The sequence below is a fragment of the Olea europaea genome, unplaced genomic scaffold, assembly GCF_002742605.1.
Source record: "Olea europaea var. sylvestris unplaced genomic scaffold, O_europaea_v1 scaffold2855, whole genome shotgun sequence".
In the NCBI taxonomy this organism is placed as follows: domain Eukaryota; kingdom Viridiplantae; phylum Streptophyta; class Magnoliopsida; order Lamiales; family Oleaceae; genus Olea; species Olea europaea.
In genome coordinates this window covers 74,663-93,157 of record NW_019247071.1, presented here as the reverse complement: position 1 = coordinate 93,157, position 18,495 = coordinate 74,663, and the positions used below count along the sequence as shown (strand labels likewise).

The window sequence follows — 18,495 nt, the reverse complement described above, 5'->3', positions numbered from 1 at the left end:
TGAGGATGAAAAATTGACCGACATTTGACACAGCACAACATTGCTACTGCGTTCTGTGCCACTTCACAAATGTGAAAATCGTGAGAGAGAGAGAGAGAGAGAGGAAGCCACCGCCAGTGGAGAAAAGGTCGAGAGAGGAGGCTGCATGGCGTGCTTCTCTGCATCTTCGAACGTTGGTGGCGATGTGGTATGTTGGTGCAGCAAACAATGGTGGGCTTTGACAATTGGTTGGCTACAAAGAAATGGGTTGAGAGGTAGTAGAGAGACGAAAGAGAATGGAACTTAGGGGAGAGAGATTTGGGGTTTGGCCTTGGTTGTTAGATTATTTAAATTATAAATTATGTTTAATTAAAAATGTTCTGATTTGTGAAATACTAAACATGACATCTGATTTATGAAATTGGAATTTCCAATCCATTAGAATCTGTAGTTTCCAATTTTTTTTTTTTTAACTCTTTTGTTCCCCTTTTTTTACGAGAGCTTGTGGGCCCTTGCCTATGACAAGCCGCTCGCCCACGCGGGTTCAGCTCGCCTAGCGAGCAAGCCCACTCGGCTTTGGACGAGCCCGAGCCGTTCGACTCTATTGCCACCCCTAGACTGCTTGGATGGGATCATTGACAAATTTTGTTTTTAGGGAATACAAAAATGAGATTAGTCAAAATTTGGACACTAACATGCCATTCAATTGTCTCGCAAAAATTAATACTCTCTCGAAAGCTTTCGAATGGCAAGTAATGTCAAACATAAAAGGAATAATTGACATTAACGTTGGCCCATTCACTCCTGTTTCACCAAATGAGCTTGTGGGATAACCATTGAAGGCATCATCAAGGCACTGTACGAATGCTGATTTGCCCAATGCCAAGCTGAAATAAGACAACATGCCTATGCAGACCAGTTAATCTCCTATAAAAGCAAGCAATTGAGGCATAAAAATCAATCACACAAGGTCTTGGCTTGATTTGGACAGAATCTTGTAGAATGTAATGAAACTTCATATTTATACACCAGTAACAAGAGAGGAAGAGGGTTATACCAAGAATTTAACATGTTCTGATCTATCAATAACTTAGTCATATGCTGCAAAAATTTAATTAAATGCAAGAATGATGCATTAGATAACTTCAAAAAGCAGCATTCAACTGCCTGCACACATTGCGCCGAGCTAACTTCCGCCCAAAGCAAAGCACTCTAAATTTGGAAGTAAGAATTATCAAGTTTAGCATGCACAGTACATAACTCAATAGGACAGAACACGGAAATCTCATAATTAAAAGTTAAGCCAGAGCTCTACCAGAGGAAAAAGAGTCCAAACACAGGGCAATAGAATGTGATAATGAGAACAGCGCCAGTAAAAATAAAAATAAAAATAAAAAAATAAAAATTTGAATTCCTGAATATCACTTTTCATGCACCAACTAAATTATAGTAAAGATACAGATTAGCACAAGAAACTCTTAAGTAATTGAATAAAATTTGAAAAAAAAAAAAAAAAAAATGTTTCGCGAGTCTTGAGAGGGTATAGCAAAATGCACTCAGAAATGGCTTAGACAGGCTAATACTAATGCAATTCATCGATTAATCTCACACCTCAAAAAGATGCAATTATCTCAAAGAAAAATCAAACATATCATAATGATTATGTGAAGAGCTAGATCAATTTGATCATATGGAAACCAAAAGTGAAATTGTTAATCGTTCAATGAACCGCGAATCTATAGTAATACATATTTATCAAACCTAAGGTGTAAAATACATTAAATGATGCCAATTTAGCAAGTTGGCAAGGACACTAACATATCACACCAGGACTGCCAATGAAGCCCAGAAATTCCTTTTGATTGACAAAATTAATATAACTAATTTCAATATTCGTTCCATCAGAAATGGATACCTTAGACCACGAAATTGGTTTTTCCCCAGCAGTTAAATCTCAACATTTTCAAACATCCATGATCAAGCTGGTATTCGTCAAGTAATCAAGTTAAAAAAAGGGGCAAAGGTTTCAGGAATACACAAGCGTAACTTTAAAACCACTGAAGACCACACGTGTGTTTACACCTCTTGCACATCCAAAGCAGATATGGACAATGGAAGCCAGCATCAAATATCAAATATGCATAGAAGCAAATCAAGATTACAGAATAGCAGTTCCAAAACCTCGACTTTTGTTTAAAAATCGAAGTTTCTAAGCACACAATACATGCATTTGAATTCATAAATGATCAAATAAAAAAAACTACAAGTTATGAACATAAAACTAATTCTACAAGTCTTAGAAAAGAACTGTGAAATCATAAAACAAAGGTAAGAACGCCAAACCTTAGCTTATACACAATTTACTTCCGATTTTTCAAAAACAGAATCATCACACACTATATAAGTACAGTCTACCCTCCAAAGAACGAGAAAAACCCGCGTTTCTTGGGTTCCTCCTCCATCATCACAGCCTTCATACTATCCTGCTCCACCAACCTCCACGCAGCCTGCTCGAATGCCAGCCCCGCCAAAGCAGGCGGTTTATTCAAAACCAAGGGGTACCCTCTATTCGTACTCCTAATCACCTCATTATCCTCGGGGATTACCCCCAACAAAGGCAATCCCAGCATTTCCTGAACATCCAAAACCGACATCATATCCTCCCCCTTTATCATATCCGTCCTTACCCGGTTCACAATCATCTTAATATCCCTAATGCCATCACATTCCAACAACCCCGTGACCCTATCCGCATCACGAAGGCTGGTGATATCCGGCGTCGTCACCAAAACCGCTTCATTGGCAGGAGTAATCGCAGTAATAAACCCAGCATCAATCCCAGCCGGACAGTCAATAATTATAAAATCCGGAACCCCCTCTTCACGTGCCTTTAGGGCTTCAACAAGCCAAATCAATGCCTTCCCCCCGAACCCAAGTGGGAGCTTCGACCTAGGCTTGGAAATACATAAAAGTTCAAAATTAGACCATCTCTTATCTCTTATGCTAGCTTTCGTCGGGTATAACTTCATTCTTTTTGAACGGTAAAGAATTGTTGTGATTTTTATTGGTATTCATTAGATAAGAATCTTCATAAACTGGGCTATTATTAGAGCCCGTCTTTGTTAAGAATTCATCCTGTGTTTTTTCCTTTTCATTCATTAGGATTTCTTCCATTTTATCGATTTTTTTGGAATTCTTGTTTTCTTCCAAAGAAAAGGAAGGAACCATTTTGAAATGAAGTGGGACTTCCTTCTATTTGAAAGAACTTCCTTATGTTTTATTTTAACAAAGTGGGAGCCGAGTGCTTCGTTAGATGAAAAAATATTGGATTTTTCATAAGAGGTTTTGATATTTTGTTTGCTCGACTTATGGATTCATGTATAGGTAACATCTCATTAATGTTGACAATATTTCTGCAAGTAACTAAAGGAATAACTGAAAATGAGTTTGAAATTGACTAACATGTGTAACTAAGCTCCGCCGAACAATTCCAACTTTAGGCTAAACAAAATGACATAGCCCCTTGTTTGAAACACATTATTTTCGTAAGAACGCATTTTTGAATAGTGTATTGATGAAAAATAAGGAAAAATTCTGAATTTGCGTATAATATTATTTTATTGAAGAATGTGATTGAAATGTTGTCAAATAACTGTTTATCTTTTTGAAAGAATGTGGTTCAAACAAGGCCTTAATTCTGCAACCAAACGAACAAAGGCAAGAATAGTTGCACCTAACTGTAAAAACACAATAATATGATCATTAACATTTCTCACAAAGAATTTATACCGTTTGCCAATTCTACCGTCTGGATTTTGTCTTCTTGAGGAAATTTTCGTTTTCTCCATCATTTTTCTTTCTAGTTCACCCGACGTCTTTGTTGATAGAGGTTGTGCAAGAAAAACAATTAAATATCTTCAAGTTTTGAAATCCGACCTTTATCTTGTTTCAAACTTTGTTTCTAACAATATGTTTGAGTACGTAAAATATTCGACGGCATCAAATGTGGAATAGAGCAAATTTTAAAATTGTAATGAGATAGATTTAGAGTGTGATAGATATAGACAAGTGGTGTAAATATTTTGTGTTTAAATTAATTTAATAAAGATAGTGTTGGATTATGAAGTGGATGAATATAGCATTTTTATTTTATTTTATTATGAAACAAATTTAGAGTGGGATATATACATAAAAATCATGAATGAAAATAGCAACTTCCATATATTAATATAGTTATTTTGGCACCTTAGGTTGAGTTTGATAGAGGTATAGAAAATAGAGGAAATGTTTTTAGAAGGGTTTTTCATGGGAAAATTATTCTTCTTTTAAATAATTTTATGAAAACATATTTTTTGATTATTTGAGAATTAATTAATAATTTATACTAAACAAGCAAGTAAACTTTTCGAGTTGATAAAAACATACGAAGTCGAATCGTCCCCATCTATCCTCCTTTTCGTTTCAAACCCCGGTTCGAACAGGATAAGTACCCCATGCTAATGTGTCTTTGATGTTCCACATCTCAAGGTCCGATGCCGATGAACATATTGAACTATCCATGTGGCTGAGAGCCCTCACAGCCCAAGCACAACGACGCAATAATCAGGGATGCACTCTACCAATGAGATAATATCCGGCCGTGTGATTTTGAGGAGCATAGAATGTGATGAATTAATACGTAGCATGTAATTATGTGAAACAAGAACCAATACTGTAACAGTGACATGTTTTGAAATGTTAATTCTGCACTTTCTTTTCACAGTGAATAAGGGAATTCAACATTTTACGCCAACCCAAACGTCTACAACAAATAAATTTCCTAAGCTTTAGCATGCCCCGATAGTGTGCACAGGACAAGTGGGAAAACAAAACAATATCATCAGATAATACGTCGCGAGTTCTGCCTCAGCAGTGCTTCTGCATCCAGTCGCTGCTGCTGCTGAGTCATCTCCTCATCCTGATTTTCCATTTCTGAACTAGTTGATGGTTTAGCACCAGAAGAAATAAGGTTCTTGAACCAACTAGCTTGGAATCTAGGAGATCTTCCTCTATTCTCGGACTCTGCATTCAGAAGTGAATTGTTGGAAGCAACTCCTGCAAGAAACTGATACGCCACTCTGCTAGCAGTTACAATCTCAGTTTTAGCTTGCCTAAACTGCAACAGCACCAGAATTGGTCAGATTCAAAACACATCAGATCCAGAACCAGAAAAACGGAGAAGATCAATCAAGCAAGAAAAAACCCACAAGGATAGAGAAAAGTAGAACGTTGAATTGTATAGAGCCTAATTATTAATGTTCACTTGTCTCCTCGACCACGGATCGACCTAACTTCCTACACTATTAGAAAAAACACCCAAAAGACTCTATTATAGGGATGTATATAAAACATTCATCTATTTGTATTAGGTCACCCTAGCTTCCTGCACCATATCAAGGAATACGAGGTCTTCTTTGTGACTGAGGGAGACAACAACAGAGGTGTTTGATCTCCACTGTAAACTTCTTGTTAACTCTCATATTGAGGTTGAAAGACGATAAATCTGTATTTGCTTTGCATTTTTCTGATTTCTTGTTGCTTTCTACTGCTCTCAGTTGCATTGGGATTAGGATTGGGATTATGGCTAAATTCTAACATAAGAAGTCCCTCGACCATGTACAAATTTGCAAAGAACAGCAGTTCATGGTTTTTGTACACATTCAAATTTACAACTCACTTTCCAGGATCACCTAGTATACAATACTTGCACCGTTGGATATGAAGATGATTTTATATCGATTATGATACAAAGTCTAGCAGCTTATACTCTATTTCTTTCCACCCAGTTTTCACATTGGGGTCGAGGGCAAAACAGTTGATTTTGTCAGGAATAATAATTTTACCTCACAACTTTCAATTAATTTTAAATAATTTCAACCGAAGGACAATGTGTTTTAAGAAAATAAATACTATAAACTTACTCGATAAGCTGTGCTTTCTGCTATTTCAACAGCAGAATCACCAGCATGTGCAAACCTGTTCACCCAACCTGTCATGAACTCGATAGAACATAATATATTACATGAAAAGTTGCAAAATATTAAATAAAGGGGCAGTGCAAAAAATGTCAAAAGTCATGATCATTCTAAAATTAAAATGGTAATAAAAAAAATTTACAGCACATTATCAAATTTATCCATAAACTCCAACGTACAATCTTTCTCCAGGCCTGCATCCTCTCTTGCAAGTTCGCAACTTCATTTAGATCCTATACTAGCTCTAAAAATTCTAAACACGCTTCTACAAGAACAAATCACACTAGGTATTCAATTCACATTAAGAACAAGAAAACTCATTAATTAACTTTGAATCTGATTCTAAGCTAAATGAATCTAGCTCAAAAAGCTTAGCAACAGCTGCAACAGAAACATAATTCATATTTTATTTTCGCCCAAAAGAAAAAGGAGAAATCATATTGGCACAATGACAAAATTCACAATTGTAATTAGAAATACTTAGTTTAGGTCTTATTAAGTTTACCAGTCATGTTAAGATCTATGAGTTGAGTTAAAAGTAAAAATATTTGTATTACTAGGGTATATATGCTAAAGTTGCTTTAGGATGTCATGACACTGGAGCTAATAAATAGATACGATATCTTCACAGCACAAGGAAGATTACAAAACCATATTTCTCCCCAGAGCAATAAGGATTATTAAGATGATGTGATGAATTCCAACCCTGGAAATGGTCCCTATATTTCTTTAACTTCCATCATCATTCTTTTTCAAGTTTAGCAAATTCACCAAGATACTTTCAAAACAATTTACTTTAGCTCCCACGTCTCAGATATAAGTCCGACCTTACCAAGCAAAATTTTAACATGTGTAACGGTTAATGAACATCTCCTCATCAACCTCCCAAGAAGCCTTAAAACCTTAAATAAATTATATCAATCCCCATATTATTACTCGTCTCTAACCCAGGCTTCCTACACAGAAAGCTTTTTAGCCTATTGTTTTGCTACTTTTCAAAACCAAATCTCATTAGGTAGACAAACTCAAATCGGCAATTAGCACCACAGTTTTACCAATCTTCTTAAGTTTCACTTAACCACATAACTTCTATCATTCCGTAGCAATATACATCAAGATGTATCATCACTTTTCTTTCAAAGACAAATAAATGTTTGTGCATCTGCAACATCAGACACTAGAAAACAATGTGAGACTAAGACCTGAATGATATTTCTACTCCTTAGTAGATGACAGATTAGAGCATCATTATCTATTATAAAATATCCAATAATAACAACATGAACAGTTGGCTAAAATTTTAAGGGTGAAGGAATGATAGTCTTCACTCATGAGTGATCCTAAGTACGAATGTAAGCTACATAAATATAAAATTGTTCTCTGAGTTTACTATGTCTTAAATAGAAACATGAAATCCCAGACTTATAAATAGAAACATGAAATCCTAGACTTAACAAGCTTGTCCAAGCTACAAAAGATGACTCCCATCATGCCTTGCGACTATTGAGCCTCCAGAACTGAAGCAACAATAAAGTTCAAAGGACAATATTCGGAATGGCCCAACATAAGGAGAATATGGGTTTATATTGCATATTTCCCAGCAAGCTATTTATGGACAGGAAAAAAAACTATTATCTGACCTTTTTGGAACAAGACCTTACTAGATGAACCACAATTTGGGGGTCAAACAGCCTACATATTTATAGTAAAGTATATGTTGTGCAAGCATGCGTGCATGCAGAGAAGAAGATACAAAGATTGCAATTACCAGGAAGCTTTAGCACACCAAGACTTTCACAAAAGTCATCACAGAAATGATTGCAATTTTTTGATAACAAATCATAAGAGTGTCCAGGCCACTCTCTACTAAGTTCCCTCAGGATCTGATCAACCTTGAAAATAGATAAGGTAGTTTCTCCAAGTTTGATGCTTTCACGGAATGTATACATTGGATTCTTTGTAGATGGGCAGCTAAAAATTCCAGTACCTTGCTCACAGTACCCAAAGGACCATTCGTCATCTCCATAAATCTGTTGACATGTAAATCATCTAATTATAAGAGCATTACATATAACACCCGGACATTTAATATTCAAGAGATTCAATATATTTTTCGAAAACCCACACCCAACCTCCTGAAATCACATAAAAATGTCAAACGGTATGCTACATGGATGCAAGCAAACATACATAATGCAAACCTCAAGGAAGCATTTATACAAGGAAACTCAAATCTCAGTTCAGTTCCTCATCAAATTATACAAGAAAATCAAAAAATGATTGCTATCGAGTGCCCTACCAGCAAATGAGAAGTTAATGCAAAGCTTCTTCAATTTACTAGTGTTAGTATGTAGCTCATACGAACAAATGTATACTGGGAAAGCAGACTGATGCAGTACACGGGAATTCTTGGGATTTCCCTTATGCCCCTGTTTGAATCTCAGTAAAATCATTTTTAATGAGCTTTTTCATTTCTCAACAGTACTTTAATTCTTAAAAAATTACAAATTGCAGTATATTTTCAGGTGTTTTAATTGTTGCAAAAAACTTTAAAATTCAAAATGTCAAAAATGCCCTCATTTTTTAAAAACCAATTTTCAGAAACAACCCTCCTATTCCTTGACTTTTAAATAACCTCCCACCATTTTATTTGAAGGGTAAACTGGAAACATATATTGTTGGACCTGCAAATTTCCCCAAAAGTCACTCTTGATGTGTTTTTCTCATAATTTCCGAGAATGTGGCCCCCACAGATGCAGAAAATGAAAATTGGCCAAAAATTCATTTTAATGGGCTCAACATACGCTATATCTTGTACAAGCTATGGGTTAGTATATATATGTTGTAACTCTATTATTTCAATACGGAAATATATCCACTTCGGACCAGTGGAAGTAGGCATACTGTCAAACCAAATAAACTCGTATTTTCTTTCTTGTACTCTCTTTGCAATTCTGTATAATTCATCAATATTGTTGCACGTAACACAACTAGTATCAAATTTTATGGTTACGATGTCAGGGTTTCTTCTGTGATGTTCAACGTAGTTAAATTCAATGAAACTGGGAATTTCGATTATGGCAGAGAGCATGATGAAGGCATCATACAGAAAGAAATCTAAAAGCATGGATGACAAAGATTGGCAGGAACCTGAAGTGAAGGTTGTGGTGTATAAAAACGAAGGGTTAGGATCTCATTTATACCAAAAATTGACATATCCAAACATGCCACGATGATATAGTGTGGCAGAAAAAATAATTGACACCTTGCAGATACATGTCAAAGTATGTTATACGCAAAGTATGTGGCAAGAAGGTTTTGGGCGGAGTGTATGAGCACAGAAGCACATGTAACCAATAAGCTACCACAATCGAAGCTAGGGTTCATGTCACCCTTTGAGAAACTATGAAACTAAGCCAACATTTAGTCAATTTAGAGTATTCAACTGCGTTTGTTATGTGTTCATGCCTAATCAATTGACGAGCAAGTTTGCTAGGAAAGCAATCAGATGTATATTTATGGAATACGATAGCCAAAGGAAAGGATGGAAATGCTAGGACCCTACAATTGATCATTGTCACACTTTAAGGAACATTGTGTTTCATGAAGCATCTTCGTGGTGGACATCGTGGAGGGTGGATCTGTTAATTCAAAGGAAATAGAAGATAAATTACAAGATGCGATCACAAAAGCACAACTAAACCCCGCGGAAATGAAAGATGCACAAGAATCAAGTGATGAGGATTCTATTGGCATAATTAAAATCCTTAATAGACGAATATACATCAAACAACACCAGAAAAAATAAGGTCTATTCAATAAGAGCAGGTTGAGGTACAAACGAGTCCACAACCACATTTGATAAAATCAACTAGACAGAGAAAAACAAACCTTAAGCATGCTAACGCAACATTAGAAGAAGACGAGAGTGCCAGAGAGACAAAGACTTTTAAAGAAACGGTCCAAACAAGGAGTGGAGAAAGGCAATTGAAGAAAAGTACATGGCTTAAGGCAAAATGAGATTTAGGAAGAGTAAAGCCTATATCCAGCAAATGAGTATCCAAAGTAAAGATACGTTCTAACAGATCAATCAAAAGATATAAAGCTCGACTAGTAGCTCGTGGATTCTCACAACAATATGGGCTAAACTATGATGAGACCTTTAGGCTAGTAACAGTTGACTACAGTACCAGTGCTAATAGCGTTAACAGCAAGTCATGAAAGCTAAGGAGGATAGACGTAAAAATACATTTCTCCATGGGAGACTTTTTCAAGACATATACATGGAACAACCAAAGGGATTCGAGAATAAAGAAAATCCAGGATATATTTGCAAACTAAAGAAGGCCCTCTACAGGTTAAAAAAGGCACCAGGAGCATTCTACGATAGGATAGTAGAATTCTTAATTCAAAGCAAATACTCAATACGAGCAGACTCAAGCCTAATTGTCAAAGCACAAAATGAAAAACTAACAATAGTGCTAGTGTATGTGGATGATCTCACCATTACTGGAGATGACGAAAATGAAATTCAGCGAACTAAAAGGAAACTCTTAGTGAAATTTCAAATAAAATAGCTAAGAGGGTTTAATCATTTTATAGGACTCGAGATGGAAAGAACAAAAGAAAAGTTTGGGATGCTTGATTGTAAATCGATATTGACACCAATCGAGATTAACTCCAAAGTATACGTAGATGAAGGCAAGGACTTATAGAATGCAACCATGTTCCGACGGCTAGTAGAAAGCTTAACGCTGCCGCGAACTAACTTCGCATACGCAGTTGGGATAGCAAGCCGCTTTTTGGAAAAGTCAAAGAAACCACAACTTGAAGTAGTGCAATGGATTTTGAGGTACATTAAAGGAAAAATTGATTACAGACTCTTTTACCAAAAACACACAGGGTGTAAAGTCATTGGCTATTGTGATGCGGATTATGCTGGATGTCACGACACATGAAAATTGATAACTGGCTACATGTTCGGTGTAAGGTCAGCTATAGTATCAAGGTACAATAAAAGAGAACCATGTTTTTGTCAATTGCAAAGGCGGAATATAGAGCAACGACAATGGTAGCTCAAGAAAATACATGGATAATGCAGTTGATGAAGAACCTATATCAACCGATAAGCAATGCAATGGAATTATATTCCAAATACCAATCAGCTATCCATAGAGCAAAAAATCAAGTATGCCACGCAAGAGCTAAGCATGTTGAAGTGTACTGTCAGTTCGTCATAGAAAATGTACTTGAAGGAGAGATTGACTCGAAGCATGTAAATATCGATGAACAAGTCGCAGACATATTAATGAAAGGACTCGGTGCTTCAAAATTCGAATAGTTATTAATGCAATTGAAGACAATAAAAGAAGAACTAAGTCAAAGAGTCGGTGCTGAAGGTGAGAATTGAAGATGAAGCATTGCTATTCAAAGAAATTTCTAGTTGTAAAGTGCAACCAATCCTAGTATAAGTAGCTAGAAGTCTCTGAATTTTCTGCTCTCCACCACCAAAGCTAGAAGAACCTGGAGTTTGCAAGCTTCTAATTTTATGGAGGAATTATCTAGATTTCAAAGCCATCGATATACGCTACTATAAATATGGTCTATGAGATTGAAGAGAGAAACTATAAAAGAATTGAGGAGAGAAAGAAGAGTTGAGCAAATGAATTGGTGTTGTCTTCCTTTCGTAAATAATATTATAGTGGTTAGCGGTCATGGTGTGTGTATCCACATTGTGTAATTCTATTTTGCTAATAAAATCATTTCCTTTCGTTTTTAAACTCTACATTGAGGCTCCAAGGTAAGAACCGTTATTTCTTTTTTTCTCCGTCTCTCTCTTCTCTTATACTCTGTTCAGGCCCAACGTGGGCTGGGTGATCATGGTGGGGCATATTCAATCTGTAAGACTGCTCAAACCAAATCCCATGGACCAAACCTTAATCTAGAAAATCAATGTCATCCTCTAGAAATGCAGCCATGGGTAATAATAAAGCAAGCTGTTTATTAAGGTTGGACTCCATTTCCATTTTAAAACAAAATCGTTCACAGGAAATGTCAATAAGCTCAACTAAGCTACCAAATGAATTCATATATTTCTTTATGATACAACTCATTTTCAAATATTTCGCAAATTATTTCATATGTACGTCTATCTTTGATAAATCCTATAATTAATTTATGTAATATTTGTTCCTTTATTTCTCTAGGTAAATTCCTAGTTATATATAATGTTATTATTTTTAGTTTATTAGGGATAGGGTTGTAAAATATATAACATCCTTTTTCTTCAATACATTGATAATAATTATTTATTTTTAAGATTTCCATGATCAACTTGGCTCTGATACCAACTCTATGGGTGCTACTATGAGCGAACAAAAATCTAATAATCTAATAATCAAAATATCAAAATTTTAATCTCATAAATTTTTAAGTAATTCTTCAAAGTCTAATAATGTTTGAGAATTTATAATATCAATATCTGTTATCATATCTATGTCTGTTCCAAAAGGTATTTCATATTTTGAGATACTTTTCATTCTTTTTGCCAATTTATCTATTATATCTTGTATATCTTTTATGATTATTGACCTTACAATTCCTTTAGCGAAATTTTCTAATAAGTTTTCTTTAAAACATTTTAATATTTCTTGTGATGCATATAATTGTTCTTGATATCCTATCTTATCAATTTCTTTTTCAAATTTAATTTCTTTTTTATTTTTAACAACCTTTTTTATATTATATGGTCCTCTCTTATATTTGGGCTTTTCCATTTTATAATTATTCATTAATAATTTTTACAAATTTTTAGAAAAATTATTTGTTAGATTTTGAAGGACTAAAAAAGAAACTTCTTATTATATAAAGGGTTGGTTGTTAAATTTTTCTAAGGATATTTTGGGTAGTTTCAAATTTCTAAAAAAGTCAAAGGTCATTTTGGAAAAGGTTATATACTATTTGGGCCATTTTCATGTATATCCCTGTAAATGTTGAAATGTTGAGTTGTGCTACACACGTGGTGCCCCTGCCTTGGTTTGTATATTGTGATAACCTGGTGAAATGGGCTGCAAATTATTTGTGAAAATTGTATCCATTGTCCTAGATTTACACAATTGGTTTACCGTTTATGTAATTATTTACGTACATTATAATTGATTAGAATTTTCTTTAAGTAAAAAAAAAATAAAAAAATAAAAAAAACTTATCACTCTCTCATTGACAACTCATCTATATTTAAACTACTATGTAACTATTTATATATAAGTAACATTATTCTTAAAATATTTTTTTAATTTTAAAAATTTTAATTTTACTTTTAAGCTAAATCAAAATTAACAATTAATTTCAATCGTATATTTCATGGGTCTATAATTTTCAACTAAATATTTTATCAACTTTTATCAAAATCTAAGCAAAATAAAACAATACAAATCAAATTATGTAGGGCGCCACTATTTTCATTTGTCATTGTTATATATTTATCGACTTTATATATATTTAATTCTATGTAAATCTACTTAAATAGACAAGAATAAAATAAAATAAAATATATCGCTCTAAATTCAATAATTAATATTTATCCTCATTAAATGATTTTGAGCCATTTACATTTTTTTTAGATTTTACGTTTAACTAAAGGTATCATTCTATTATAAACTAGATAGAAAAAGAGATAATAAAATAGAAAAGCTAATGAACTTGTATATATTATATTGCAAATCAAAGTCTCATATTTATAGGGAAAAATTGGGAATACTATGATAATAATGACTAGGATTGCAATGATATAATTGTCATTCACTAATAATCATATTATTTACAACACTCTCATATTACAAAATATCTAGCTTACTAAAAATCTTATCAACAAAATTCAATAAGACAAAACTTGATCGAAGGAAAAGGAGTACAGTTGATCCCCCTAATTTAAATTTGTATCAACTTATCTTTATCTTATACATCAATGTCTTCAATATTACAATTTTTGGTGAAATATATCTCATGTTTTGTTATATAGTTTTCAAACAACACAGTCTTCATGCGAGATAATTATCAACCTTTAATGATTATAGTAACAAGAAAATTCGAGAGATAACTCTTATTGGTCTCTTCGGGAGTATCATACATATCAAAGTATTATTTTGAGGGTTTGTATGTTATGAACATTCACTACGCAAAAAATGTGCCTCCTTAAAACTTTTATTCGGAAAAATTATGTGGAAAAAAATTTTAATAAAGGAAAAAGAGTACATTATTCTTTTGAATACATTATAAAAGTTATTCCATTAAAAACTTTGGTAGGAAACCCCAATGGAACAAAACCTTGATTAAGAAAAAAAAAGAATATAATGCGTATTTACTCGACTCATGATAATCTTACTAGAATTATATGCTTCATTAATAGCCATCCCAGATGCATTGGCTATAATCGATTTTATTATATACATATTAAATTTCATACATTGTTCGATTAATAAAATGGAGTCCTATGATTACATTCACTACATGATAATTTATCTATTTACACAAGCTTTCGCAAAATTCATTAAATAAAGAATCATACATTTCATATTATGACCTTACTTTTCCTATTTTCATTTCACATAAACATACACTTTTAGGTGTTTGGACTTTAGATCTAAAAACTTTAAGTTGCTCTATAAATTCAATTGGCTAGAATTGTGTTCATTTATTTGGCCAATTATTTATTCGATTGATATATTTGTAACGAATTTATTTCGATTTCTCACTATTCATATATGATGCAACATATGATGTACAAAAGTGTTGTCGGCAATTTTTTTTCTTTTTTTGATTCTTTTTATTTTGCATGACGATATAACTTATAAAGATATCTCAATTTTCAGTATATCAGGTCCTTGAACCTCTTCTTGAATTTTATAATTTGTTATGCCTAAATACTCATCAAAAGTACATACCTCCTTAAATGGACCATCTTTGATAATTGCATTTTTGTTTGGAGATTTTTATATTAGAATCAAGTATCATCACGCTTCAGGTGTATCATAAATTTATCAATTATTTTCAATATTGTATAAAGGTTAAAACTGCTCATTTATTCTCAGCATTCTTTGCTTTTTATCTCAATGTATTACGGTGGATCAATTTTACATATATTGTACTATCAAAATAATTAAATAAAAAATTAAGCTCTTACCATAAATCAATTATAACTGGGTTTATGATATTAGTATGATAGGTAATAACATTCCCCAAACAGAAGTAGGAAGTGTTTTGTTCTCAATTAAATTAATTGAAGGCGTTTAACAATCAATAATGTTAAATCATTTATCAACATTTTAACTAACACTTATTTAAATATTGAGATTTATGTTCACTAACATTGATAAGACACGTTATCTTTATTATGTGATTTGAAAATTATGCTCATCATTTAAAATTTGAGCAATTATTTCACAAACTTAAAGTTGTAAATACAATGCAAACATCTAGTAGATGTATTAAATTTTTTTAGATACAAATAATATCTACATGGTCGATATGGAGGATGATAGGAGCCCATAGATCCTTATTATTTTTCAAAAATATATGAAATTCAATCCCTATTTTAGCTAATGATGATCAATATCTATTTTTAATAAAGATAGCAAATAACATATAGAATTCATTAGAATAAAGAATCTTCTGATTCTTAATTGAATGTTTAATAGAGTCACCAGTAGACCTGAACATCATTTGGTGTTTGTAATGTTAAAACAAAGAGAAGACATGTGGCCAAAATATAAATAATGTGTTTATGTGCAAAAAAAAATTCTCTTCTTCTATGGATGGACCAGAACTCTCACAATCTGCCAATGAAGGTTAGAGAATAGAGTAGTTATATGGTAAAGTGATAAGTGTTATAATCTAGGCCAACAAATAAGATTAATTATAATAAATTTTGATGACTTATGATTTAATTAGATATTAATTTTGTTTATTAGGTAAAACTCGAGGTAAATTGGTCGAATTGAAAGAAAGAAACAAAAAAAGGGGACAAAAGTGAAATTCAAAGTTCGAATACTGAAGTGTAAACATATCAATAGTTGATTGGACCATAATATGGTGAGTGAAGATCACATATGATCAATTGGATACAATTGGAGGTCAAAATAGTGAAATATAGCCGCCAAAGTGTTCTCATAAATCAATTTTCAGTCGAAAAAGTTATGCTCCGAATTTTTAGCCTCAACTTGAGACCCATTTTTCAAATGGAAAATGTTTGAATTGAAAATTTGTACTCAAAAATTTGTAGCCATTTGAGTTATATTTTCAACATACTTTGAATCATTTCAATCGAAGATCGAGAGAGAAAGTTACGATAGAAAAATCTAAAGCTGCTTGAGGACGACATGAACAAATCTACGTGCACACTTGCTATTTTGGTGCGCCGCAAGACATCAATTTCATGACCTGAGAGCAAGTCATCAAGCTTGTGGAAGCACGATAGTTATTCCTACATGTGTGCGCTCAGGCTAATTTTCTCCTAACATGCCAATTTTTTTCTTAATTCAAACTTTTATTGGTAACAACTTTGGGAATTTCTTGACCTAAATTCGATCCCTACAAACAACAAGGGCTACACATTGGAGAACTCTCACTGACCTCTTCATATGCAATAATATCATCAAATTTAGTAAGAACAAGATGTCAATTCATTACATTTGGGAGAAAATATCGAGCCCTAGCAAGAATTCAATGCCAATTACATCAAGAAATTGAAGAATTCAACTTTGAACTTGAAGATCAACATCTTTTGTACCCTTTTCATGATCCATGTGATATTTTTTTCATTGTTCTTCTTGTAATTTATTTAAAATCATGTTAGACTGGATCTATTTTTTGTATTGAATGAAATGAACCTTATTGTTTATTTGTTTTAAAATCAAGATTAGTAATTTAGTTTAATTCTTGTATTTCTTGATTAATTTTGCATACTCATTACATTATTTAATTATTGGTCACCAGTTAGATAATTAGTTGCTTGTTATAGTTTGGAAAACTCACAATTAATTTCAAACGCAATAAAATTAATATATTTACAATAGATATTAGGAATAACATTTATTACTTGTACAATCATTTAGATAATCTAAAATCTAATACGTTCTAACCATTCGAAATTAGGTTAGAAATAGATTCGAATTATGGTTAGGATATAATTAATTTGTCTTAGAATATAAGTTAAATACATTGACTTTATTTATTGTAAAAAAATGTATGAACGTAACTAGATTATAAATAAAAAATTGAAATAGATAACAATAGCATGAAGTCAAAATCCAATATAATCATCTATAATTTGATCATCAAAACCAAACTTTTATTACTTTCTTAGATTAATTTAGCAAAAATCAAATCAAAATCTCTCTATTATGTTTTATATAATTCTAATTCCGTACATAGCTAGTAAACGTAAATTGAAATTTTTTCCCTAGGGAACGATAGTCCCAACTCACTAAATCTATTATTGTCAATGATCTCGTACGATTGCGGGTTTCGCACGAACAAAAAGAAAAGCAAATTCATCAGTGCTTTGAAACATCTAAGTTTCTCACATCTTTGTCTTGGACGTCCAGATCGATTATCACCATTATGAACTTCACTTTGGTGTTAGTCAAACAATCATATCTAAAAAGGAGCAAACAACGAGAGCTAATTAGGGCAAATACAAGTGGAAAGATGAAACACCCACACAACATTTTCACCATCAATAATATTGATGCAAGAGTTTCATGCTATTTTCTCCTCTCTATCCAATTTTCATTAATAAACTTAAATAAGGAATCAAGCATATGAGTATAGTTATACTAAACGGTGACGAATATAATAGTTTTTTTTTAAAAAAATTAAATTGTTAATATGGATAGATTTAGAGTGTGATAGATATATAAAAATGGTGTGGATATATAATGTTAAATGAATGAATTTAATAAGGATAATATTAGAATACAAAATGGATGAATATAGTCCTTAAAATTTTAAAGAATAATATTGGAATGTAAAATGGATAAATATAGCACTAAAAATTTTGAAATTTTAATAAGGATGGATTTAGGGTAGGATAAATATATAAGAATCATGGATGAAATAGTGGCTACCATTAAAATTGTCAATTCTTTCCCAAATCAAAACTTACGCCTCCTTTATCCTTCCACAAGGTTTTCTTAGATCTCGTGTACAACATCAACTAGGGGTAGCAATCGAGTCAAGTAGCTCATTGACTCAACTACGAAAAGCTCGACACATGGATAGCTCGGGCTCATCCAAAGACCAAGCTAGTAGTCACGAGACAAGCCAAGATCGTGGATAAAGCTCGACTTGGCTCGTAGCTCGCCATAATATAGTGACCAAACGGTCAATTTTTTTTTTTTTTAAAAAAAAAAAGACCGTTTGGTCACTTTTCAAAATGTTTTAACGATCACAAAACATTCAAAGAGACTGAAGGTCTCTAAATTATTATTATTATTATTATTTT

General features: G+C 32.8%; 2 protein-coding genes across 2 annotated transcripts in view; both read right to left on the bottom strand.

Moving 5' to 3' along the window:
- Window positions 1-680: 680 nt before the first annotated feature.
- On the bottom strand, window positions 681-3,008 carry LOC111384146 (putative septum site-determining protein minD homolog, chloroplastic). Its single transcript, XM_023008398.1, has 2 exons — window positions 2,323-3,008; window positions 681-906 (listed from the first exon to the last, which is right to left on the bottom strand). The coding sequence occupies exon 1, from the start codon at window positions 3,006-3,008 to the stop codon at window positions 2,391-2,393; it is 618 nt and encodes a 205-aa protein (XP_022864166.1). The 3' UTR covers window positions 681-906; window positions 2,323-2,390.
- A 1,680-nt stretch (window positions 3,009-4,688) lies between these two features.
- LOC111384147 (desumoylating isopeptidase 2-like) overlaps window positions 4,689-18,495 on the bottom strand; it is a 16,637-nt gene continuing 2,830 nt past the window's right edge. Inside the window, exons 2-4 of the mRNA XM_023008399.1 lie at window positions 7,762-8,023; window positions 5,940-6,007; window positions 4,689-5,134 (exon numbers count right to left, since the gene is read on the bottom strand). Coding sequence (XP_022864167.1) covers window positions 4,859-5,134; window positions 5,940-6,007; window positions 7,762-8,023 — 606 coding nt within the window. The 3' untranslated portion in view covers window positions 4,689-4,858. The remainder of the gene's footprint in view (window positions 5,135-5,939; window positions 6,008-7,761; window positions 8,024-18,495) is intronic.

Bases quoted from the DNA above. Each gene is read 5' to 3' on its own strand.
- LOC111384146 (XM_023008398.1), bottom strand. From the start codon at position 3,008: ATGAAGTTATACCCGACGAAAGCTAGCATAAGAGATAAGAGATGGTCT.